The 26,703-nt window shown below is 32.6% G+C and overlaps 1 protein-coding gene across 1 annotated transcript in view; it reads left to right on the top strand.

The window, feature by feature from the left end:
* The window catches only part of LOC134692437 (uncharacterized), a 32,166-nt gene extending 5,790 nt beyond the window's left edge, over positions 1–26,376 (top strand). The window contains exons 4-16 of the mRNA XM_063552888.1: positions 487–789; positions 4,588–4,648; positions 5,877–5,947; positions 6,900–6,941; positions 8,119–8,169; positions 8,714–8,953; positions 13,007–13,597; positions 15,197–15,327; positions 19,504–20,730; positions 21,401–21,437; positions 22,108–22,250; positions 22,747–22,783; positions 25,616–26,376. Coding sequence (XP_063408958.1) covers positions 487–789; positions 4,588–4,648; positions 5,877–5,947; positions 6,900–6,941; positions 8,119–8,169; positions 8,714–8,953; positions 13,007–13,597; positions 15,197–15,327; positions 19,504–20,730; positions 21,401–21,437; positions 22,108–22,250; positions 22,747–22,783; positions 25,616–26,376 — 3,695 coding nt within the window. The remainder of the gene's footprint in view (positions 1–486; positions 790–4,587; positions 4,649–5,876; positions 5,948–6,899; positions 6,942–8,118; positions 8,170–8,713; positions 8,954–13,006; positions 13,598–15,196; positions 15,328–19,503; positions 20,731–21,400; positions 21,438–22,107; positions 22,251–22,746; positions 22,784–25,615) is intronic.
* Positions 26,377–26,703: the final 327 nt, after the last annotated feature.

The raw sequence follows: 26,703 nt of genomic DNA, 5'->3' as shown, positions 1-26,703 counted from the left end.
TCATTTAAGTTTACCAAAGCAATGGGTTTCAATTATATCTGATATCTAGGACCCCGATAAAAATATAAAAAGTAGAACTAATGGTATCTCTTATGTTTTAACAATGTTTTCAAGTATTACAACTGAAAGATTATAATACACTTAATGTGTTTAAGCAATTCCATCTTCTTTTCATTAATCATTGTATGTGAATATTTTCAACTGATATTGATCTGTTCTAAAGCATTGTTAAGGCAAACATAAAGTTCAGGATATTGCATCTGCTGATATAATTTGGTTAGCTGTAATGAATTAACATAAGCTGAAAAAAAGCAAAAACCATACAATTAAAGACCAAGCACACATACAGAAGCCAATAACAAAGCATATGTTAGAATAGTTGGAAATGAAATGAAGCTTCATCGACCTTTTTTAACTTAAAATTGTTACTGCAAACTAATTATACCGTTAACTGACATCGACAAGCTTTTTCAAATGTCCTTTTAGGTAAAAAGATGGTTATTCGAGGAGGTTTGGATGGTATCAACTGTGATAAATATCGCTACCAACCGATTCCCTTCCTCACAAATGCAAGTCATCAGTGTTTGTTTCAAAAGACTATGTGCACGGAAGAAGGGCAGGTGGTAGCAAACGATTCTAAGACGAAAGCAGATATTTCATGCAGATGTGATTACACTAACGGATATGGATTTTTAACTAGACCTGCGCATTTATGTTTTTGTATACCATCAGAAGAAGATTGCTCGTGTTACTTGAAGAAATGCAACTACAATGAAAAACTTTCATCTGGTTAGTATATAACGGATAAAAACATCTTACATAAAAAAAAATCTAGAGAAATTGAAATCGACACTGTAATATCATGAATGCTAGTTCGTCTATGGTGCGAGAATTGGCCGACAACCAGTTAATATTTTTTTTAAATTATAAGTTTGAATAACTTCAAAGACATACCTGCTGAGATAATTGTATATCAGAAGCACATTTTGTGTACAAACCAGTCGAATTAAATTGTGTGTCTTCAATAGGAACTTGCTACTTATAGGAGAGCTGTCGATCCAAAAGATATTACTTGCTAATCTGACATTATTTTTCAAAACATTTAATTAGATTTGAACACTGGCAATCTACATTATTTTATCAAAAATATCATTTTATGCATTATTTAGGTACAGATATGTGAAGTTCGATCGGTGTAACCTTTGGACCGGTTACTACATTTTCCTAGATTTCCTAGCGGTATTTGCGTTGTATTTGATTTCATTAAGGTATTTTAGTTGAATCATATTTCATAAAGGTACTGGTTGGTTCATCTGATTTCATTAAGGTATTTTACGTCCATCTGATTTCATTAAAAGAGGAACGAAAGATTCCAAAGGAATAGACAAATTCATAAACTTCAAATAAACTGACAACGCCATGGCTTAAAATGAAAAAGACAAACAGACAAATTATTATAAAAATGACACAACATAGAACACTAAAGAATAAACAACACGAACCCCATCAAAAACTAGGGGGGATCTCAGGTGCTCCGGAAGGGTGAGCAGATCCTGCTCCACATGTGGCACCCGTCGTTTTCCTTATGTGATAACAAATCCGGTAAATAGTCTAATTAGATAGGTCACATTCGTGACAGGGAAGGGGATTGTAGTTACAACGTAAGGAACACATCCGATATCATTTGTGAAACGATTATTCCATAACAGTCAACCAACTCGTGATGGCGTCCGTAAAATTTACGAAGGGATGATTTCAACTTCACCATTTCAGTGCCGTAACTAGCCTGTTTTAATAATGAGGCAAAATATATAACAAAAATTTTTGGCGAAGTGTAAAAAAAGGCAAAATCGTGCATTCCAGTGAGCGTTCCACGGACTCTTTCTTACATTGAAACGAAAATAATCTTTAGGTATTTTTCGACAATATTCTGGTCTCAATGCGAAAACATAGATTCATTATGATATAAGACTTTTAGGTTTTAGGGGCATTATTAAAAGACCGACGATATGTAGGGTAAAGTAAAATTCGCATTTCATTAATACCGACCGGTCTGTCTGTCTGCTCTTGTTTTGTATTGTGTTGACTTTGATGATTTTTTTATGACTACATTTAAATATAGTGACAGTGCAGCATTATACTTTAAGTACTAGTACTGCTTAATTCGACACTAGGGACCATCTTGACCTTCTTTTACAGTATTAATGATTCTTTTATTATTGAGTTCCCTCCAACAACTATCAAGATGAAGAACAGGAATACACATTTTGACCATTGATCATTTGTATTTTTTTCTATGCATTGACTTTGTGTGCGATATTAAAGTTCCCATGTATGTTTACCCTATATTCCTTTATTTTCTGTCTGAACACGACTTAATGCAAGTTTTACCCTTCATTGTAAAAGGTCATATGGCGATACATTGTTGTTTTTTTTTTCAAATGATTTGGTACCGGGAAATCGGTGGTCTTACTTAATTTAAACCATGTCAGCTATGTAGTTTTGTCCACTGGCGCTTGGGTATATGATCATATCTATTTTTATTTTTTGTTGTTGTTAATCAAAAAAGTAAATTTTCTATATTTAAAATACAAATGTATCACTTTTGTGCTTGTCTCAGAGAAAATATCTAATTTTACAATCCATACTAAGAAAAAATGGGTACTTTCTCTGAGTCGTTTAGTTCACTCGAAACTAGGTGAGACATGCACAAAAGTGATATATATGCATTATTAATATAGAAAATTGAATATCTTAATCGACGAGAAAAAATATATCTGTATCATATGCCCAAGGCCTGTGGTTTAATATACAAAAAGGCAGTTTTGTATTCTTTGATATCAAGTTCAATTATCGATGCATTCAATTATTTTCTGAGTCCAGTAGCATCGTAGAGCATATTCTTAAATTATTTTCCCGCACATTATCTGGACATTGGTGGACATGCAACATTGCGCACGTTTAGAAATGAAAATCAACACTCAGACTATAGTCATAAAGTAGGAAAATAAAAGAACATAAGACCGTGAAACCCGAGACACAGAAGTACAAACAATAGACCATCAACACCGAAAAACCAAAAGTACAATAGAAACATGGATCACGACAAAAATGCAGGGCGACATCAGGGAGTGAAGAGAACTTGCTTCTTGCACGACAATTTCCTTGAAAACAATTTGATATGAAGACAATCTTTTTTTTTTCAGTCTTTTTTAATTTTTTTTTGAAATTTCCAGCATGAGGCATTTGCCTCATTTGCCTCAATGTAGTTACGGCCCTGCCATTTTGAACTCTTTGTTTAATAGCTTCCTTGTGAGCAGCAACACTCTATCGAGAAAATCATGTTAAGAAATGCACGGGAATATTAGTATTTTAGGTGCATCTGATTTCATTAAGGTATTTTAGGTTCATCTGACTTCATAATGGCATTTTAAAGGAGTTTATAATAGTCAGTCCTTTTGGTCGTTCAACAAGATATTGCTCATTATTATCAATTTACTTCACAAGTGCAACAAACTATTATACAAATGACACAACATAGAAAACTACAGAATAAACAACACGAACCCCACCCAAAACTAGGGGTGATCTCAGGTGCTCCGGAAGGGTAAGCAGATCCTGCTCCACATAAGACACCCGTTGTGTTGCTTATGTGATAACAAATCCGATAAATAGTTTAATAGCTTCCTTGTGAGCAGCAGCCCTCTATCAAGAAAATCATGAATATCGGGAATATTAGTATTTGAGGTGCATCTGATTTCATTAAGGTATTTTAGGTTCTTCTGACTTCATAATGGCATTTGAATAGAGTTTGTAATGGTCAGTCCTTTTGATCGTTCAACAATATATTGCTCATTGTTATCAATTTACTTCACAAGTGCAACATTCTGATGAAGGGTCCCTTTATTTGTTACCAAACATCAAGGGCTACTCGCTAGTAATTATTTTCATATTTCTTTAAAATTTCAGCTCATTTAAAGTTTGTATTGGTCAGTTCTTAGTCTTCAGCGTAGGAGTTTAGTTTCGGTTTATTGTATTGATTTCTATCCGTTGCGGTTTCATGAAAACTCTTTTTTTTATGTTATACTAGTACTGTTACATATGAAGACAACAGTAGAATACCGCTGTTCGAAAGTCATAAATCGATTGAGAGAAAACAAAGCAAGGTTACACCACTATCCGATGGTAGGGGAGGGTTGGAATCCCTCTTACGTGTTTAGCCCCGTTAGATTCTGAATGAGTGTGCATGTGCCTGACAGTAGTATGTAACTCAGTGGTTGCAAGTCGTTTTTTTTTCTGTGTGACATATTTTGTTTGTTCGTTAATTTTTTGTACATTAATCAGGCAGTTAGATTTTTCTCGTTTACATTGTTTTACATTTGTCATTTCCAATCCTTTAATAAACGACTATGCGGTATGGTCTTTGCTCATTGTTGAAGGCCGTAAAGTGATCTATAGTAGTTAAACTCTGTGTCAAATGGTCTCTTGTGCAGATTGTCTCCCTGGTAACCACACTACATCTTGTTTAAAATTATGGTTTGCTTTATTGTTTCTCTTAAGCTTTCATCGCATTATTTACTTTTGTAGAATACCGATGCGTTAATGCTTCAAATGAAGAAAGCGGGTTTAAATGTTCGAATGTAAACAAGTAAGTTCAAGAACATTTTTTGGATTATCATCACTAGTGTAGCCCATCTAAGAATACTACGCGATGTTTACCAATAGAGTACATTTTAAGTCAAATAGTTGTCGACTAACTTAAAATTTGACCAAGTTGTTTCAGGAGAAGACTTTTGTAAAATATTACAAAACTTGACGCTACGTTGTTAGACTTTAAAGGGTAATAACGCCTTATACATGCTATGGAAGGGTAATAACTCCTTTTGGGGTCATGTCGACTTGTTTGTAGATATTACTTTGCTGAACATTATTGCTGTTTAAAGGTTATCTCTATTTATAGTAATATTTAAGATAACAAACAAAATAGCAAAATTTCCTTAAAATTACAAATTCAGAGCTCGAGGCAGCAACCCAACGACGGGTTGTCTAACATGTCTGACAAATTCAGGGCAGGTAAACGTTGACCCGATGAACAATTTTATTTCATCAGATTTGTTCTTATTACTTTGGTTGCAGGGATATAGGCTAAAATCTACATTATACCCCCATGTTCTATTTTAAATATGACAGCCATCTTGTAAGGCAAACTGGGTCCTAGCACACATTGTTACATTATATACCACAATGATGATTATGGCCAAGTTTGGTTGAATTTGTCCCAGTAGTTTCAGAGGAGAATGTTTCTGCCGAGGGGCAGACGACGACGGACGACGAACGCCAAGTGAAGAGAAAAGCTTACTTGGCCCTTTGGCAATGTAAGCTAAAAATGAGAAACACTAACCTTATGTATGTATAAAAAAAACTAAATATGGTTCACAAGAACAAACAGGATTCAATGAAAACAGGACTTGTGATTTGGAATTGACACAAGCAGAATAAAGCAGGATTTAACCTACTAGCGGGCATTCAAGTATACCTTAACATATGTAATACACGTTACAGCACAACATAGGAAAAAGCTATAAAAATTAGTAAATAGAGCTTCACCCATCAAAATAATTTGATTATATCGTTAGACAAGAAATCTGACGACTGAATTCAGAGTTAACGTTCGTTAGACGTATTTTCGTGCGTGATACTTTAACAAAAAAAGATTGTCACACTATTTGCTGAGAAAAAACGTTTTATTTTCATGATATCATGTAGAAGAAAAATGTAAAAATATGTTTCACAGATAAGATGTTAGCTGTTAGACTATATCATATATATCTAGTCGTTTGTTTGGAGATCTTTTAACATTTCATGAATAATTCCAGAAGACTGATTCCAGATATTGAGAACAAATCAACTGTAAAAAATGTGAATCAGAACAATAGTTCAGAGTTAGGTATGTTAAAATGGAAATATCAATGTTTTATAAAACATTAAAATTTTGATAATGTTATTACGTCATGACTTCATGCAAATTATAAACGATAACATATTTAAATTGACCAGATAAATAGAAATTATTTAAATTTCGTTGTGACCAGTAACACGGTAAAGACTCATGAGCAAAACATTCTTACTTGACGATTGATTCCTTTAAAGATGATGTTTTGATACAACAATCAGCAGAAGAATGTTTGAAAAATACAAATTGAAGTAAAAATGCACATTTTTGGTTAAAAAAATCTACAAACATAAAAGTTACAAAAAACAAATGTTGTCTCTCGGATGCAGCTAAATGAGGTTTCGATGAATACACAATTTCATCAAAATCCAGAATCTAACTCAATAAAAACTGCTTTGTCATTTTCACAATAGTATTTTGAATTGATGAAAATTTTGCAGTTATTAAAGACCCCAAAAAATGGATTCGTGACATTTTGTGAACAAATGCATTCTCTTGTTGCAATGTGTTTCAATTACAATGTCTTTTAGTGTGAAAATATGTGTACATGTTTGTGATCAATACTTTTTTTAGATTTATCGTTCACAGTAGTTCTCCATCATATAAATGAAATTCATTTTTAGAATTCAGTTTTTAATGTGAGTTGAATAAGATGAATATAGATTTTGGATTCAGAAGATTAACAATACAGCGTATTAGGCGAGCATATTGATTTAGTAGCATTCAAATTATATTGATAAAAGAATGACACTTACATACACTATGTGTCCACTAAAAGATAAGCGATGGTTGTTAAAATGTAATCATTGTGTTATGTTATACTTTTGCCACTTTAATCACGCATGTCGCATTTGTTTTTCTATCCTTATCATTACGATCATAGACCTAGGGTAAAATATAATAAGTTTTCATATAACAATTATAGACGCCAAACATTATCTTTCAGTTGATAGGAGAACCTACGTGGTATATGTTATTGTGGGCGGAGGTAAGTGATTGAAATCATCAATTTTCATATCATTCTGATAAATATAATGTCCATATTTTTAATTTAAATGCAACAAGAACTCATACAAAAAACAGAGTTTTGGGGTATGATACTATAACAAGGAAATTTGAATATCGTATGAGATTAAAAAACCCAACAATATCAAATCTTAGCCAGAGAATTACAAAATTACACTGTTTAACGGCTTCAAACGTGACAACAATACCCACTATAAATTGAGATATAATATTTGTACATTTTGTTTGCAGTTTCTCATTTTTGGTGGCGGGAAGATCTTCATGTAACAAGCCTAGTAATTTTAAATCTAAATAGCTATTAATTATCATGTACCGTTTGAGGAGCCATAGTTTAAAAAAAGGTTATTGGCATTGCAAAACATATAGCATATTTGGTTTCCATTAGAATGCCGAATGTTTGTTGAAAAACACGTCTTCTATTTGTTTTACTAGAGTAACGTTTTAGAAACGTGTTTGCTTGAATTTGAATTATGTTTTCATACGATTTTCCCTACGACATTGTGAGACAAGATACTTGTATCTACATTAATCGTTTTTATGAGACAGAGGAGGATATATCCTGTCAAGTTGTCCTTTAATTTGGAATGGGAAATACTTGTCTAAACGACAAAGATTTTTTTTTAAATTACCCTCTTTCGAGACTTCAATTTTATACACTCGAACAGGTCTTTTAAAAGAGGGACGAAAGATACCAAAGGGATAGTTAAACTGACACTTGGAGATCTCGTGTAATTCTAACTGCTTTTATGATATAAGATATTCTATCAGCAACAATCAAACAAAATTTTAACCATGGTTGTTTGCAAAGATACATGATAATATATTTAGCCGTTCGTTAAGTTTATTTTTTGCCCCAGAATGATTATTTAGTGTTCTCAAACAGATTCAACGCCAAATGGTCGACACAATGACACAACAGACAGTTTATTATGATAAAACAAGAAAAAGTAATCTTCAGTTACAAATAACAGAGAAAACCAGGATCTTGGTCATGATATTAGTGTTTTATGCTTTCAAAAGTCTTACTATTGAAATAATACATGAAAAAACAGAAACAATTCCGATTAATCAATAAATATATAATTTCTTTAACGTTGAATGTGTTATATCCTATAAACCAACGATGTGTTCGATTTCAGTTATTTTGAATATGGTTTTCATCGCTATAGTATGTCGAAGCATTTTGAAAGGTATGTTAAACATTTTAAGATTTAATCATTTGATATGTTATAACGTGCTTGAAAGGAACTAAAATTCTGTAGTAAATCAATAGCCAAATGTCTTTACTCGAGCATACAGACCAAAAAATAATTACCTACACACTCTAAGGGATTCGTATGAACAAAATGGATAACAGCACGGGTGCGTCGACCTGGTAAGCGTCCACTGCATTCGTGCATCTTCTGCTATTCGTTTTCACGAGGGAAACTTTGTTATAGATTATAGCCGGCTTTTATCCACTCACACATGGAAATAATATGCTGCTTTTCGAAATAAGAATGAGGGTTTTTGATATGATTTCCAATTAATTGATATTTCTGTTCTAAATTTTCTATTGAAACTGAGGTCTTTACGAAATTCTTTATTATCTATAAATAATTTACTTTCATATACATGCCCTTTTTGAATTGATAAAGAACAAAATGCAAAAGTCAAAACAGATAGGAAAAATATACCTTCATAGTAATTGTATTATATATATATTCTGTACATTTTTGAAAATTTATTTGATAGAAAGTCGTTATCTTGATGAAAAAACTAAAGAAACATATTTAAAGGATATAAGCTCTGGAACGGAGCGGCATCGACATATTCGGGTGGCTATTATTGGAGAGAAGGGTGTCGGAAAAACCTGTTTACTACGCAGATTATTAAAGCAAAGTATTGAAGGTGTTCAAAGTACAGATGGAGTCAATATTGAAATTTCTAAATGTAAAATAAGATTGAGAGATGGGAAGTGGGAATCATGTAAAGGTATGACAATCTTAACAAAGAATCACCATAGATGTAGATTTAGTTTGGTTTTCTTCAAACGTTGAATAACAATCACAAACTAGATTTGTAATTGCTAGCAATAACGGATGGCACCCTCCCCCTATTGCCAGGTGAGCGGCAGCCATTTTGAAAATTCCAAAGTCAAATAGTGCATCTACAGATGTCTAGTAACATTTTTGCAAAGTTTCATCAAATTTGAAGCATTTTGAAATTTTGGATATTTTTGCTGTTTCCATGGTTACAGCGGCCATTTTGAAAATTTTAACTTCAAGATGCAACTATGCTTATGCTAGTTGTATTCATTTTTTTTTTGAAATTTTTGACCTTTTTGCATAGTTTTCGTGGTTACGGCGGCCATTTTGAAATTCCAACTCTAAAATACAACTTTGCTTATGCTAGTTATATTGATTTTTTTTGAATTTTTTTACCTTTTTGCATTGTTTTCATGGTAACAACAGCTATTTTGGAAATTCTAACTCCAAATACCACATCTCCTAATGTTGCTCATCGTTAATGTGAAGTTTTCTGACCTTTGGAGCACTTTGAGATTTTTGGAATTTTTGGTGTAGTTTCCATGGCAACAGAGAAGTTCCAATGAGAGCCAAAATCATCCAAAACCTGTATATAGTGGGCACCTACATTGTATCAAAATATAATGATTCTGAGATAAAGCATATCTAAACAGTTCACCAAAACAAAAAACTGGATTTTTTCACATATGTTCTGTTTCCATGGAGGCGGTAGCCATCTTGAACCATTCCATGCTTCCTGCAACTCTGCATGTGGGGTCCTTACTATAGTAGAGTTCCATCAACATTGGTCCATTGGATTTCGAGAAATCACCTGGACAAAATTTGTTGCAAGAAAAAAAATAATATTAATAAAGAAAAAAAAACGTAGAATAACAATATGTCACCCCAACTCCGTTGAGGGTGTCATAATTAAAGGGGGTCATCATGGAAACTTATTGTACAAAAAAAAATTAGTAGCAACGGAAGTTCATTGTGTTAAAATCTCAAATTTACATTACGAGGAGCCACAGTAATGTTAAAAACAATAACTTCGTGACTGCAGGTAACTAAAAACGTGAAAGTTGTATACATGAGTCCAACGAAAAATACGGAATAAAAACGTCAATAATTATACATTTCCAGTTCTTGTTTAAAAGATTCAATTGAAATGGTAGTGAATTTCTCAATTAGAGAACAACATCTTTGAAGTCCAACATTAGAAAAAGCTACAGTATGTTTATTCTTTTTGCTAAGATCTTATGCCTTTTAGACCTCTGCCCAATACAAATCATAGACGGAGTCAACAAGAATAGTAATGCAGCAGCATCAGTTGTAACAGAATTGAGTGTTGAAAAGAGTCAAATAGGTTTGCCATAAAGAAGTCAAAGAGGTTTTCATTGTCGTATAAGTTTCGAAAAACATTTTTCTTGAATCAAGGGGTTGTCTTTGCTTTACCAAGTATGATTTATTTCGGTCATAAACAATATGATTGTTAATATTTATTTTAGCTTATTCTTTCAAATCTGTATGTGTGTTTATATTTTCTGTAAGGAATACATGTACTTATATAAGTGTAGAAAGGTCAGATATTTGATGCTATCGAATGATAGTTTAGGTTGAAGGTTGTTACGTAAAATGTCATTACACAAATGGGAACCGGGATTCATGATATTGGTCTTATACATACATAAAATCGATATTGAATCAATGCCTGAAAGACATCCATTGTAGAATGACGCAAATAGACATTGCATATCATAGATAATCTGTAAAGAGCTATATATATATATATATATACATGCACACGTATAAAAATTGCGGTTTTTATCCAACGCAGTCATAGGTTTGAACGTAGTTTTCAATTTAGACTCGTTTATATTTTTTGTTTGGGCATGTATTATATTTTCCCTCCGGTTTATATGATCCGTTCATCCTATATATTGACTCTTAAAATTCAAGAGTTAATCTAAAAATGAGGGTACTTTCTCTAAAAATGAGGGTGCTTTTTATATGGCCTTCCAAATACCGTTTCGATCCCTAACATCACTGAAGAGACATTTATTGTCGAAATCCGGATATGGTGTACTAAAGAAATATTGACACCGAATGTTTGTGGCACAACATCCTGTCCACAGGTTAACAATTTTTTTTTCTGTGACGTATTAAATTTATAATAAGATCCATTTTGTTACAACCTGTGATCAATTTTATTTGACAATCGCCAATGGCAGTCAGCAGGGTTCAAGAACATCAGTTGTTCGACCTGTTAGTCAAATGCGTTTTGTTTAAATATACTTTTTCACTCTTGGTCTTTTGGAAAATGTTGTTTGTGCTGTTTTTAGACCCTACTACAACGAAATTTGTTTGACATGCACACGTATAAAAATTGCGGTTTTTATCCAACGCAGTCATAGGTTTGAACGTAGTTTTCAATTTAGACTCGTTTATATTTTTTGTTTGGGCATGTATCATATTTTCCCTCCGGTTTATATGATCCGTTCATCCTATATATTGACTCTTAAAATTCAAGAGTTAATCTATAAATGAGGGTACTTTCTCTAAAAATGAGGGTGCTTTTTATATGGCCTTCCAAATACCGTTTCGATCCCTAACATCACTGAAGAGACATTTATTGTCGAAATCCGGATATGGTGTACTAAAGAAATATTGACACCGAATGTTTGTGGCACAACATCCTGTCCACAGGTTAACAATTTTTTTTCTGTGACGTATTAAATTTATAATAAGATCCATTTTGTTACAACCTGTGATCAATTTTATTTGGCAATCGCCAATGGCAGTCAGCAGGGTTCAAGAACATCAGTTGTTCGACCTGTTAGTCAAATGCGTTTTGTTTAAATATACTTTTTCACTCTTGGTCTTTTGGAAAATGTTGTTTGTGCTGTTTTTAGACCCTTCTACAACGAAATTTGTTTGACATGCACACGTATAAAAATTGCGGTTTTTATCCAACGCAGTCATAGGTTTGAACGTAGTTTTCAATTTAGACTCGTTTATATATATATATATATGTATATATATATATATATAAACCTACAAGAAATAACCCACAAACTTCCTACCCTTTACAGTCGATATAAACCATAACTGTTTAGTGTATTTTAATATCAGCTGTATTTGTACGAGGATTAGAAACAGGTGTAATGCGAGCTTAAACGATATATAACTCGTGTTTCGAGCAGAGTACAAATACAGCTGTTATTTAAATACACTAAATAGTTATTGTCTTTAACTTGCATTGTATTCTGTATATTATGTGTGCTTTGAACAGCACAAACAACTCACATTTTTTGCATTAATTTTCGATTTGAAAAAGGCCCGCGCAGTAATATTAAAATTACAGCTGAAAACGGGTTCTCTAAAAAAGAATCTCGAATGGTCAACAATAAAACGTCGTTCAAGGTCAATTATTATCTATTTGAACATAAAAACTAATTTTAACAGTCAAAACAAACAACAAAACATTGTACAATTTGACACAGAAGTGTACGAGTTGTCCTACGCTTCATAATTTTAACCGAACTTGACATTCACTTAACATGCATACTGACATTGACACGTTTGATTTGGTGATACATGTACACATTCAAGTTTTGAAATCGATTATTGTCGTCGAAGAAAACACTGCTGTTTATGTTTGTCTGTTATCAGAAAATTAGTATTTAATTCTTATTGCTCTGAAAACTGTTTGAAAATAAACAAAAAGGTATAAAAGTAATCGTAAGTTCACATAAGGTCAAACAATACGTCATTGGAATGCGACAGCAATTCACATTCTGAGGTCAAGCTGGTTTATTCAACACTCGTCAACAGCAATACACAAACGAAGTCTGGCAGTGAGTAGAGCTTTAAAGCGATATATGTATAGTATACAGATAAAGAATAGCTATATGTGTAGGGCTGTATCTATATAGTGAGACACCCAATGGCAGGATAACAAGAAATAGTTCAAATTAATTCTTTTCATTTCCAGTTCATTATTATTTCTATTTCATTCAAGCAAAAGAACATGAAGCAGTTCATGCCGATAGATTAAAAAGAGCCCTTGCAAATCAAAAATGCATGGAACAGACTCTTAAAACCGAGCTTGCCTTTGATGCAGATGGGTATCAGTCCGATTCATCAATTAGTGGAGAACGACTAAGTAACGGAGACAGCATAGTTGTTTCATCTGATCAAGAGACAGGAGAAATAATTTCTGAAACAGCACTTTCTGCTGGTGAACAAGAAGAACATGGCCCCGTTAATGCGGCCTTAAAAAATGACAATGAAAATAAAAAATCAGTGAATTTTGAAGAGCAGCAGACTGTCAATAAGAAACAAATGAATAAGGATATTGACACAGACAAAGTGATGAAAGGAAACGATTTGTTGTTATATCAAACGCACAAACAGTTTATTGCAAATGATAATAAAGAGGAGTATGTTGTTTGTGATTTATGGGATTTTGCTGGAGAAAAAGAATACTACGCAACACACCAAGCTTTTATATCAAGTAGTTGTATTTTCCTACTTGTTGCAGATTTGTCAAGTGATGTAATGAATTTTCAAAAAGACGTGACATCTAAAAGCAGTTTTGACACCATTGAAGGTAATAGTTATAACATAATTTATTATTTTAGTTTTATACTGTTTTGTGTAGTTCCTCATTGTCCTTCCAGATATTACATGGTACTTTCAAACATGTTGTCTCGTATGATCCTGCAATAAGAGACGTTGCTTCAGAAACAATCATTATAAGGTTAAGATTAAAGGCTAACTCACATAATTCCATTACCTACGAATATAATATACCATTCCGTATGAATTTCTGCCTTTGTTTTCTTTCACTTTAAAAAGTTTATGTCATAACATCGTATATCTAACTGGCATATATACAAAAAAAAGTTTGCCTATTTGTTTTTGTAAAGCAAAATCTCCGTGATGTAAATATTACTTTAAAAATAACAGTTTGTTTTTGTGTCTATAACCGGTCAGCGTTTAAGCATGTCAATTTCGATAAAAAAATTTAGTTGATTAATTTAAGTGCAGGTGTTAAATTGCAAGCATAAAACAAAAACATGTATGTTGTCGAATGTATAAAATGATTTGAACTGCAGTGTACTAGGCGAGACTCGCTTTTTGTCTTGTTGTCAAAGCTTGTAAAACATTTTCCCGACAATGCCTTAATCGTATTTGTCTCCTATCTATGTTTGTTACAATTTATGTGTACACGGAACGCCCATTTAACTTCCACACTGACACTTATCCAAGAGTATCAACCGCCTAGTAGTCATCACGATGTATTGACATGGAATCTAATTTTTATGGTAATTTCCCCCAGAAATATACTTTTGTAAAATTTTGAAATACTCAAAACAGTAGCAAAGGTTGCCTCTACCGTATTTCATAATTCGTATTTCATATTTGCTTGCAATGTTCTGCAACCTTCGTGTTTGATTTTGGTCTTCCAACGTGTTTTATTCGACGGCCAATGATGAGTATTATGTCAACGAAACACGGTATTGGCATACCAAATTATCAGATTAGTATCTTTGATGACATTATGTCAGATATAATTAGTAAGACAGACAGACAGACAGACATTATAGTATAACTAATCGCCGTATTTGAATATAAAAAATAAGACAACGCGTGACCGAACGACACATGGATTAAACGAGTGCGCATCCCGAGTTAAATCCATAGCGGCGTTCGGTCACAAGTTGTCTTATTTTTGATATTCAAATACGGCGATTAGTTATCCTTTATATTACATTGTCAAATTGCTTTTTTTATGAAATTAATGTAGAAAATGTAAGGAACTATATGTTTTTTCTACGCATGTTTTGTTTCGACGTTATTGACGTATTGACAACGCCTATTGTTGTATGACGTTAGAGAGTGAAAAAACCACGTTTATTTCACATGTGAAATTATCGGTTTTTATCTAACTGGGAAATCAAAGTAATTCATTGCAACCAATGTAATAACAATAAATAATTACTACTTTTATGAATTTAAAAACGTACACTAGTTGTTCATTGTTAATAGAAAGCAGCTAAATGATGAAGGCAGTATATACCTCAAGAAAATATATTTTTTTTGGAAGTATGGTTGCCTCGAATGAATACTATTAAAACAAAAGGGGAATGTAGTCTAATAAATCGATTCAGCTTTAATTACGTGTTGTTATTTTATTGTTATGCAGAATACATCGATTTTTGGATAAACAATATTCACTGCCTTGCAAAACCTACAGTTGGATTATCAAAAACGTTACTAAAAGAAAAATTGGAGCCACCAATCATTATTGTTGGGACAGGAATAGACAAGATAAAGGTAAGGTTTAAAACTAGAAAACGCATCGAAAGAGCTAGAGTTCTGCTGTTTAATTAAATAACCAGGATTTGTGGTGTCAATGTGATAAAAGTTGTATAAAATTTGTATAATTACTTTAGTTGAATTATTATATAAAGATTCAAGTCAATGTACAAATACATACAATTTAAGCATTGAACACAATGGGCATTTGAACTGAGTTTAAGGTTAGATTTAAAATGCCAGATGGACATGCACATCTTGTAATCATTGCACCAAACATAGATGTCACATTGCTTCTAGTATATTACACATAAACAAACATGAACTGAATTTTAATGTGCGTATTGCTATGCGTTTAATTTTCTACATTGGTTAGAGGTATAGGATGAGGGTTAAGATCTCACAAACATGTTTAATCCCGCCGCATTTTTGCGCCTGTCCCAAGTCAGGAGCCTCTTGTCTTTGTTAGTCTTGTATTATTTTAATTTTAGTTTCTTGTGTACAATTTGGAAATTATTATGGCGTTCATTATCACTGAACTAGTATATATTTGTTAAGGGGCCAGCTGAAGGACGAACGATGGTCAAAGTCAGGTTTAACTTACAAGACTGGCATGTACACCATACAATCAATCCGTTCACATGTTTAGTTTTGACTATTACTTACACTACTTGAGAAACACATTAAATCAAAAGAATAATTGATGATCCTAGAGATATGGTTAAAGCCAGATGAAATATGTCGTGTAACATGCTCAAATATATAATCAGTCCATACACTTAGTATAGTTCCGCTATTGCTTATAGTGTCTGGGAAATAGAACAAAAACCCCACAAAAACTCTTAACGAACCATAAGATAAAATTCCGTTCAGTTGACAGTTACAACAAATACAGCTAATATATAGTTTTAATTTATAGTATCTTAGAAACATACTAAACCACAAAAGATTGAGATTGACCAATAAATCATTACAATAAGTTGAAGACAATAACAATCAAAACCAAGGCATAAACAAAGACTCACAAAACCAAAGGACATTTACATTCAACAGTTATTAATAATAAATAAAACTCCACTGAAAAGCGGGAGTGAAATCAGGTGCTCCGGAAGGGTAAGAATTTCCTGCACCGTATACTGCACCCGTATAGATGAAATCTGCCTTTCGAACATGTACACCTAACAATTAGTCATAACACCACTAAGTTGAAATATTGCTTATTTAGTGTAAACTATCTAAGATACAGATTCGACAACAAAAACATGACCTTTCGGATTGACAAAAAGTAAGGTAAATATCAAGTGACCCTTGTTTGACAGACTTGGAGACCTTGACGGATTTTATATACCAAATAAAGTTGTTGCTATATTTTAATAAGATTATTTCACAAGAAATTTTTTTTTCGTACATTATTGCAAGCAGTAGTGGAACCATCAAGTAAGGTCAATGACAAGTGACGTATGACAAACGGAAACCTTTCACCATTTAGTCATCACCAAACTATATATGAGACATCTTGCTCTTCTATCTTCAAAAATATTAAGCTGTTGACATTTATATTTGGGCGCTAATAACCATGGTATTTGCCATTTTGGTCATTCCTTTTTCACCCTCGTGAGCATCTTCCCGCCACTTTTTCGGATAAGAAGTTACATAAAGACAGCGCTAACGCGTATACGTACCTGTATAGTTTCCGCGGTATATTTTATGACAGTACTTGTCCTCAAATAAATATTTCCTTTTCCTAGTACAGAAAGTTTAAATTAAAATGTATTCGGTGTAATTAAACAGATATATCATGTTATGGAGGGGTATTTGCAAAAAACACAAGTCTCGGGACAAAATTTCCCTTGCCTAGCGGCTCGGGAAATTTAAGTCCCTCGACTTGTATTTTTCGCAAATACCCCTCCATAACATGATATATTTGTTCAATATACTTCGTATGCAGTCACAGCTGGAATACTGGTTCATAGGAATGGACAGCTTATGATAAGTAATATGAAATCATCATTTTGTCGTACAGTTTGTTCCTAATAACCCTCATTGTAAATTCATATGTAAGTCAAGTTATGGGGTAGACTAAACTGTATCCGTTGTATCCTTTATTTCTTTATTCTTGGAAAGATGCGTTCTTTTGACGGTCATTTTCTTATTATTTTATTACCGAGCGTCACCAATGAGTCTGTTGTAGACGAGAAGCGCCTGTCAATCCTGGTATTTATAATGAGTTTATTTTTCAATTTCGAATTATTTGGTAAGAAGACATCATCTTTGTAGCAAGAAGTGAAGTAAGTATGGTTAAAGGATTATGGATGGATTTTTCATAAGCTCTTGTACGATCTCAGTCTCAATTTAATAAACGAACATGTCTGAATGATAAGGAGCTGAGTTGTGTCGTAGGGAAAGCTGATTTTGTTGAAAATCACGTCCTTGTAACGTTAAAACTTTTATTGACAATCAAGAATTAACATAATTATTAGTGATACAGTTTGCTAGTAATCTAATACAATCTACATAGGATCAGTAATAACATTAATGGTACCAATTTTCTTGCACCAGATGCGCATTTCGACAATACATGTCTCTTCAGTGATGCTCGTGACCAAAAAAAGAGCTATTATCCAAAAGGTATAGCCAAATCCGTGAAAGGAATCAGAGCTTTGCATGAGGCAAATACATTCCTTAATTTATAATAATTTCTAATATTTTGTAACAGCAAATTTTAATAACACAAAAAAAATAATCTTATTTTCATGCCAGTACCGCACAGTAAATGTCACCTGGGCTGAGAACGAATTTTCTGACAACGTTTATATCGTATTAGGTCTCAAGCAGACTGTGAAACGAATTTATCTTACTGACTATCTTAATATGTCAAATGTAGTCTTGTGGCCTTGGTCGATGAAATAAAGATCTTTCAATTCTAAGCGAGCACGACTTTTTTTGTGCGAGTCAATGTGACCATTACGTTTCAATTTTATCTTTGATGTTCTTGAAAATTTTAAGAAATGGGTTTTATGTTTTCTATGTTTTATCTAGCAATTTTAAAATATTCTCTCAAGATTTTTACTCCATCTCATTTTTAATTTCCATAAAAAGATCAATTATTTTATCATTTTGGTCGTCAATAAATGTGATAAAAAAGTATACTTGACAAACAAAGTTAATTTTTTTTTTAGGAACTATCACAGAAAGGCATACTTATTGATTAAATTGGGGAATAGAAAATACCTAATATAATTTTCAGATGTTTTTTATCTAGGAGATCTACAATTCTAGTTTTGTCCGAAGCCTTTAGGGAAAAGGCGCACTTAGTTGTTCTGAATTTAAATTAAAAAAAGGTATTCAAATAACATTTAAAATTAAAGTGAAAAAATTATATATTTAAGTCATCTTCTACCACCAAAAGCAAAGAATTTGAATAAAAATTGTAAAAAGATAGTTAGAAAACTATTAAAATCTTCTTAACAAGAATCTTTTTTTTTTTCTTTTAAAGAATTCGAAAATTTTAAGAAAGATTACTTACTTTCAAAATACTTTACGTTTGTGTCATTTTGGTCTTTTGTTGTCTCATTGGCAATCATACCACATCTTCTTTTTTATATTTACGAAGAAATGGACACATCAAGTGTATAATGATGATGACAATTACCGCCTATCGTCGATGAGAAGAGTTGAAAAAGTCATCACATTTATCGACCTACAGGACAGACAATACAACATAGATTACAAGCACTATCAATTTTGTCACAACAACCATAATAAATGAATATTTCTTTACTTCATATACATACAAAAATATCAAAGAAACAAGTGATTATTTACACAATAGAAAATATATCATACATTATGAGACAAATTAACAGAACACATTGGTAAGCAAAACGAAACACATTTTTTTATTTATCGATTTCTATAACCAATTGTAAATTAAACAGTTTTGAAATAAAACATCTCTGATCTTTCTATACGCGGGGTAAACATGTTTTTTTTCCGAATCCAGAAGTCTTCCATTTGTCTACGGAGAGGTGTTTAAAGATCAGGATTAATTGTCGTCCTTGAACTCGCCATGTTGAGTGTTAGGACGCCACGTTCGATATACACTTCACTGTTACATTTGTAAGAAAGGAATTATAACAAGGAGGTGTAAACTGACAAAATATTGATGTTTTTCTTGTATATTTAATTTAATAGCCAGAACAGTTGAAGGAAAAGAAAAAGATATTTAAAAAAAGGATCATAGATCATTTATGTAATCAGGAAAAGAGAAAACACCTAAGAGCATATTTCTTTTTGTCAAATCTCAATTCCAGCGATGATATAGTTGATGAACTCAGGGACAAAATCTTCAGACACGCAAAAACTATAACTTCTTGGGAGAAACCAATTCCATTAGTATGGACCTTATTGGAGCATGCAATAGAACACTTACGTCAAACAAAAAGTATCTTAGATTTTGATTATATTATTAATTTGGCATCAATATTTTCAATTAATGGGAAAGAAGGTGTTGTCAGTTTTCTTAACTATCAACATGAGATAGGATCACTGATTTTCTTTGAAAACATTTCCGACTTCGTAATTATCAATCCTAAATGGCTGATAGATGCCTGTAGATGTTTTGTTACCGACAAGGTGGCTGATGAAATAGAGAACTCTGATGATTGGGGAGAATTACAACAAACGGGAAAACTAAGCACTAAACTGATATCTAAACTTTTACAAAAAGTCCAAGAATTGACCGGGATGACTTCAAGGAAGAAATTAAAACAATATATATTACGCCTCATGACAAAGTATGATATAATCATTCAACCAAATATCCCAACTGAAAATATAGAACACCAAAAGGGAAAACCATATTACATCCCTTGTATGATTACTAACAAGGCGACAATCCAAGATGTTCAGCACGCGTGCGGTCTTAATTCGTTAACTCCGTGGGTTCTACTTGAATTTGAATTTCTCCCACTTGCTTGCTTTAATCAAATCTTTGTCGACTTTGTTAGAAAATACACCGTTTGTACAAATAAAAAATCTAATAGTGTTGCTTTCTATCACGGAATGGGAGTATTCTATTTAAACAAATCCAGGAAGTATGAAAAAGTATTGCTATGTTTCACAGCAAATACGATAGCAGTTCAGTTATGCAATGTAAGCCATGACATTGGAAATAGATGTTGTCAAATTCTGGACGACCTTGAAAGTAAAGTATCAATTTTAAAAAAGCAAAGTAAATTACTCAATCTAAAATATACAATTAAGTTTAAGTGTAAAAACGGAGATCCCCATGATAAGAATGGCAGAGTTACAAAGGAAGATGTAGAAAGTTCTGGCGACAACAAATACCCTTGTTTTGAACATGATAAGGATCATTCCACAGAGGGACTTAAGATGACATGGTTTAAAGATAAACTTACAGTAAGTTGGAATATCAAAAAAGACAAAAATATGACAGTTGTTTATCCCTTCATTGCATGTGTTTGAGCTTTGATTAAAGACTTCCCATTTTTATTTATTTATTGAAAAGTTCGGTATTTTCACTTTTTTTTAGACTATTCATCGTTACAAGAAACATTTAGGAAATGATTATGTCATTGTAAAATGGAAAATCACAGATATACTGAACTTAGAGGAAAATCTAATCGGAAAGTCCTTAATCACATGGCAAAATCAAATAACAAAACACATAAAAAACGAATGCACAACTGTCATATTCCTGACTTGGTACAGGCATTTTCAAATGTAGAAAATGGTGAATTAAACCTGGTTTTATAGCGCTAACCCTCCCACGTCATGTTTACAACAATAAACAAAGTTAACGTCTATCCCTAACACACTAGCAGTTAATTGTCCCTATTCTGCATAAGCTGTGACAAAAAAGCAAGAACTACAAACACAAAATCAATTGCCATTTGTTTTTACATATTGCATCAATGTGACTTTGATTTCTGCAAACACAACGAGAATACAAGATAAGCGATTCTTGTTGATATAGTTTTTGACATTTTGAAAATACATCTCCGAATTCACATTATGTTTTTTGTTAGAATTAATCTTGGAGTTAAGGATAATTAATTGACTTTTGCAGTGCCGAGACGAAAATATCAACCCGACAGCTTTAGCAGGTAATTGAATATTTTGTGGCAAGATTAAACATGAGTGAATTCGAATAAATTATGTTTACAACACAAACTAACCATATTATTGAATGCCTTGAAGAAAAGTCGTCACCAACACATAAGATCACAAAATAATAGTCAAGTAATGTTAAATACGCAAGCCTTTTTGTGTTATCATTCTTCAAAGATAAACAATGTATTTATCATTATGAACCTCTTTAGCCTAACCTAATAATTGTATTAACTTTAGCTACCAATGCATTTCATGGATTGGATACCATTTTACAATTTGAATTTCATAATAATATTCATTTGAAAATCTAAGCAGGTTTTGTATAAAACTAACTATATTACAATACAAGTCAATTGACCGACATCTCGGCAGTATTGATAAGTAATACACTTGGGTTTCTCGGTATCACAAATAATTTGTCAAAACTTCATCATTGGTACAAGGACATTATTCATAAAGATAAATCAATAAACAGACATCTAATACGATCAGGTTTTCACATCTCATCTTATAGGACTTTTGTGACTATTATTTTGTTTTGTAAAGTAACCATCTGGTGTCTGATTTTGGGTGTGGCAGTTGTTCTTTGGAAATTTCCCAGTTTTGTTTTTCAATTCTATTTATAAAAAAATACATAGAAATTTAGGTTATGTTTTCTTTCAGTAGATAAAGTCATTCAGTACGATGTACGAGTAACAAAGGAGGATGTTGAAAGTTCTGGTGACAACACATTCCCTTGTTTAGAACATGATAAAGCTCATCCTACAGAGGGGCTGAAGACGACATGGTTTAAAGATGAGCTTACAGTAAGTTTCATTATCAAGAAAAGACAAGAATATGACAGTTGTTTATCCATTCGCTATTATATGTGTTTGAGCTTTCGCTTTTGACATTTGAATAAGGACTTTCAATTTTTAATTTTTCTTCAAAAGTTCGGTATTTGTAACTTTTTGTTTTGACAATTCATTATAACAAGAAACATTATGGAAATGTTTAAGTCCTAGTACAGTTTACAATAATAAACAAATGTATATCGCTGACACACTAGCGGTTAATTGTCCCTATTCTGCATAAGCTGTGAAAAAATAAGAAGATTTACAAATACAAAATCAATTGACATTTGGTTTTACACGTTGCATTACCGTGACTTGATTGATGCAAACACAACAAAAATAAAAGATAAGCGAATCTAGTTGATATAGTTTTTGACATCTTGTGCGAAACACACATCACCGAGTTCACGTTTTGTTTGTTGTTAGAATTAATCTTGGAGTTAAGGATAATTGTTTTTTACTTTTGCAGTGCCAAGACAAAAATATTAACCCGACAGCTTCGGCAGGTAATTGTATACTATGGCAATATTTAATGTTAGTGTACATTCGAATATATTATGTTTACAACGCAAACTAACCAAATAATTGAATATCTAGAAGAAAAGTCGTCACCGACAAATTAAATAATAAAAGAAAAGACAAAAAATGATAAACTTAGATACGCATAAAAGCCTTTTTATGTTATCTTTCTTCAATGATATACAATGTATAACATTATGAATCTATTTAGCTTAACATTATAAGTGCATCAACTTAACTTGCTACCTATGAACTTCATTGATACCAATTAAGGATGTGAATTCCATAAAACCAAGAAGGTGATATGAGAAGGAGAGAGGACGACAGACGATAATTACGCATAAAAAGTAAAATCACAAAAATACTGAACTTAGAGGAAAATCAATTCGGAAAGTCCATACCCTTACAGAACTGAAATGTTTGCAGCAGATTTGCTGCAAACTTGTTGCAAGTCTGCTGCAAACAAAATGCTTGCAGAAACCCTTTGAATAATGTTTGCAGATGTTTGCAGCTAGCTGCAAGCCTCCTGCAAACATTGCAGCTTTTTGCTGCAAGCTTGCGGCATGTTTGCAGAAACAAATGTGTTTGCAGTAAGATTGCAGGAAAAACAAGAATTAAAGGGATGTTCGCAGCTACTTTGCAGGAATCTTTGACAATTTTATATGTTTGCAAAAGCATTGCCAGAAGCTACATAAAACGACTGAGCATGCCTATTGGTAACTTCCTTGAAGATAAAGATTTGAAATTTGAAAATGTTGGTGATGTTTGTGTCATGATATATATTAGTGTTTAGGATTATAGTTTGGCAATTAACAGATTTGTTTTTAAAGACATTATTTGTAAGTACAAATTCATTGTAGAATGTAAACTTATGAAATTTATTCCCTCCACAGATATCTGCATGAAGGTTAAACATATATTATCTAATATGTATACATGCAATATAAAGTACTCCCTCATATGCTTAGAGGTCATAACTTAACAAATATGTAAGTCAAGCTAAATTTTGTGACATTTTTAATTTAAGTAGCTGTATATATATATACGCAAAGTAAATTTTAGATTCATGCATGTAATTCATTTGAGAACGTACTTGGAATTAATTTAACTTACATGTATTAAACATGTTAAAAGGTATAAACTTATTCTTTGACAATTTGTCAAATGATAAAATAATTTAACTATTTTATGAATGGATGTAACATAACGTTTTAAGAATTTGTTGTGTAATATAGATAATTTGATTGAACACAACATGGCATTGGTTAATTGTATAACAAATTGATTTGAATAAAAATGTTTGCAGCAGGTCTGTAGCAAACACGCAGGAGAAAGATTTATTTGCATAAACATGTTTGCTGCAGGTCTGCGACAAACACTCATTTCATATAAATGTTTGCAGCGTGTCTGCAGCAAACACGCAAAAGAAAGATAATTTGCATAAATATGTTTGCAGCAAACACTCATTTGCATATAAATGTTTGCAGCAGGTCTGCAGTAAACACACAGCAGAAAGATTAATTTGCATAAATATGTTAGCAGCAAAAACTCATTTGCATATAAATGTTTCCAGCAGGTTTGCCGCAAACACTCATTTGCAGCAGACCTGCAGCGTATTTGCAGCAAACACGCCGCAAACACGGACTCTGTGTTCGCTGCAAGTCTGCAGCAAGTTTGCAGCAGACTTGCAGCAAATGTTTGCAGGAGGCTGATTTTTTTCAGTGAGGGTAATCACATGGCAAAATCAAATAACAAAACGCATCAAAACGAATGGACAAGAACGGTCATATTCCTGACTTGGTACAGGCATTTTCAAATGTAGAAAATGGTGGATTAAACCTGGTTTTATAGCGCTAACCCTCTCACTTTGATGACAGTCTCGTCAAATTTCGTTATATTCTCAATGCTGCGTTAACTTAACTAAACAGACACAATAAATAAAAGTCAAAATACAATGTTACCGACTTTTCTGTAAGTGGGTCTTTGAGATCAACTCTGTCTCAGAGGGAGATTTTGTCCTAATTACATACCTGAGTAAGAACAGAAACAACCGAGGTGTCATAAACTGACCGGATATACAATTATTGACATGTTAACAAGATTTTTGTGATATTTTTTATTAAGTAATTAAAAATTAAAATTCCATGTTAAAAGTAAAGTTATCACCAATAGAAATGTAAAGAATATCCGTCTCATTGCCGTCAATGTTAATATAAACAGAAACTCACTTTCTCTATCTTTCAATTGCAAATATTTTATTCCGGTCTTTACCGGTCACTGTAACGAAAGTACTTTGAATATTCGTATATTTTCTATGATTATCACCTTCCAATTCCCATAAACAGAAATTGAAAGGTGAACTGAAAATCTTTGATTAAAGCAAGGTAATGTTGAATAAAAATCGCACACTAACTTTCCTTTAACCCCTCAAAACGTTGTCATTTCGTTATCTTTTTTTTCATCGTAGAAAGACGATTCATTTTGAAATTTTTGCAATTGGGTTTCTCGGTATCAAAACTGATTTGTCTAAACTTCATCATCGGTATAAGAACATCATTCGTAAATATAAATCAATATACAAACATCTTATACGTTCAGGTTTTCACATCCAATCTGTTATGTGATTATTCCTTTTTGTTTAAGTGACCATCTGAGGTCTGGCGTCGGGTGTGAAATTTTCTCTCTGAGTTCAAGGCAAATTGGTAGCCTTTGACTGTTCTACTCTTTGGCCCGGCATTTTTTTTTTTAAATGTTCCCTGTTTCGTTTCTCAATTATATTTCAAAATTAATCGAGAAATTTTGTTTTTGTTTTCTTTTAGTAGATGAAGTCATTCAGTACGATAAAAACTCTAGTTTCAAGCTGAAAAAGAAAAGAATATATGACATCCAAACTAATAGCAATGGGCTTCTTATAATCGCCGACGGAAAACAGAATCAGATTTTGACTTGTACGTTATCTGGTGGACATCAGAAGAAAATAAAATTAACTGGCAATCCAGATAGCTTTGCAATAATTAACAATGAAAATATTGCTGTGACTTTACCATATGAAAAAGACATTGTGTTCGTAGACATTAGTCAGGGGATAATAGTTAAAACAATACACATGGGACTATGTTGTACTGCTATTGCATACTTCAACAGCAAGTTTATTGTTTGCGTCGACAACACAATCAAAATATTAGACATCGAGTGTACAGTTCACTCAAGCAAACCATTGCCAGGATTCACGACAGACGGATTCAGTGTAGGAAAGAACGGAAACATCTATTGTACAGACTACAATAAGTTGATATGCATGGACATGGATGCAAATATTCTTTTCATATTCACTGGTGTTGATAACACTAGGCGGCCTCGCGGGGTGACGACAGATGATAAAGGATATATTCTGGTAGCATACGACCATTCTCACAATGTTTACAGAGTCAGCCCAGATGGTTCGAGTAGTCAGGAAATAATACAGGAGCTACCAATAATTGATTGGTCTCCTTTCATATGCTTTGACAATGTGACAAAGTCAATAATAATTGGTCGTAAAGACAAGGTCATTGTTTATACTAGAACTGGATCAATATAACTTTATTATTATATTTTTCAATTCATGTACATTAAACCTTTAATACAGGTCTCATTGTCCTATGCACCATCTTTAATCAAACGTTTTGCATCTGTACAGTCAAGCATATGCTCTGGATGCACCTTTGATATTGTTAATTTTAGGACACCAAGTAAAAGGATGTATTTGCTGGTGTACATTAATTATCTTAAATAGACTAAAAGAACCAGTAAATTTCCAGTTTTCTCTCTCTATTATATCATTTCACCTTATGAATATTCGGCCTCCAAATGGTCAAAACTCGAGGATTCCAGAAAAAGACCAACTAGTATATATTTGTTTAGGGGC

This window comes from Mytilus trossulus, chromosome 12, assembly GCF_036588685.1.
Source record: "Mytilus trossulus isolate FHL-02 chromosome 12, PNRI_Mtr1.1.1.hap1, whole genome shotgun sequence".
Classification (NCBI taxonomy): Eukaryota; Metazoa; Mollusca; class Bivalvia; order Mytilida; family Mytilidae; genus Mytilus; species Mytilus trossulus.
This window is presented reverse-complemented; position numbering and strand designations above follow the sequence as displayed.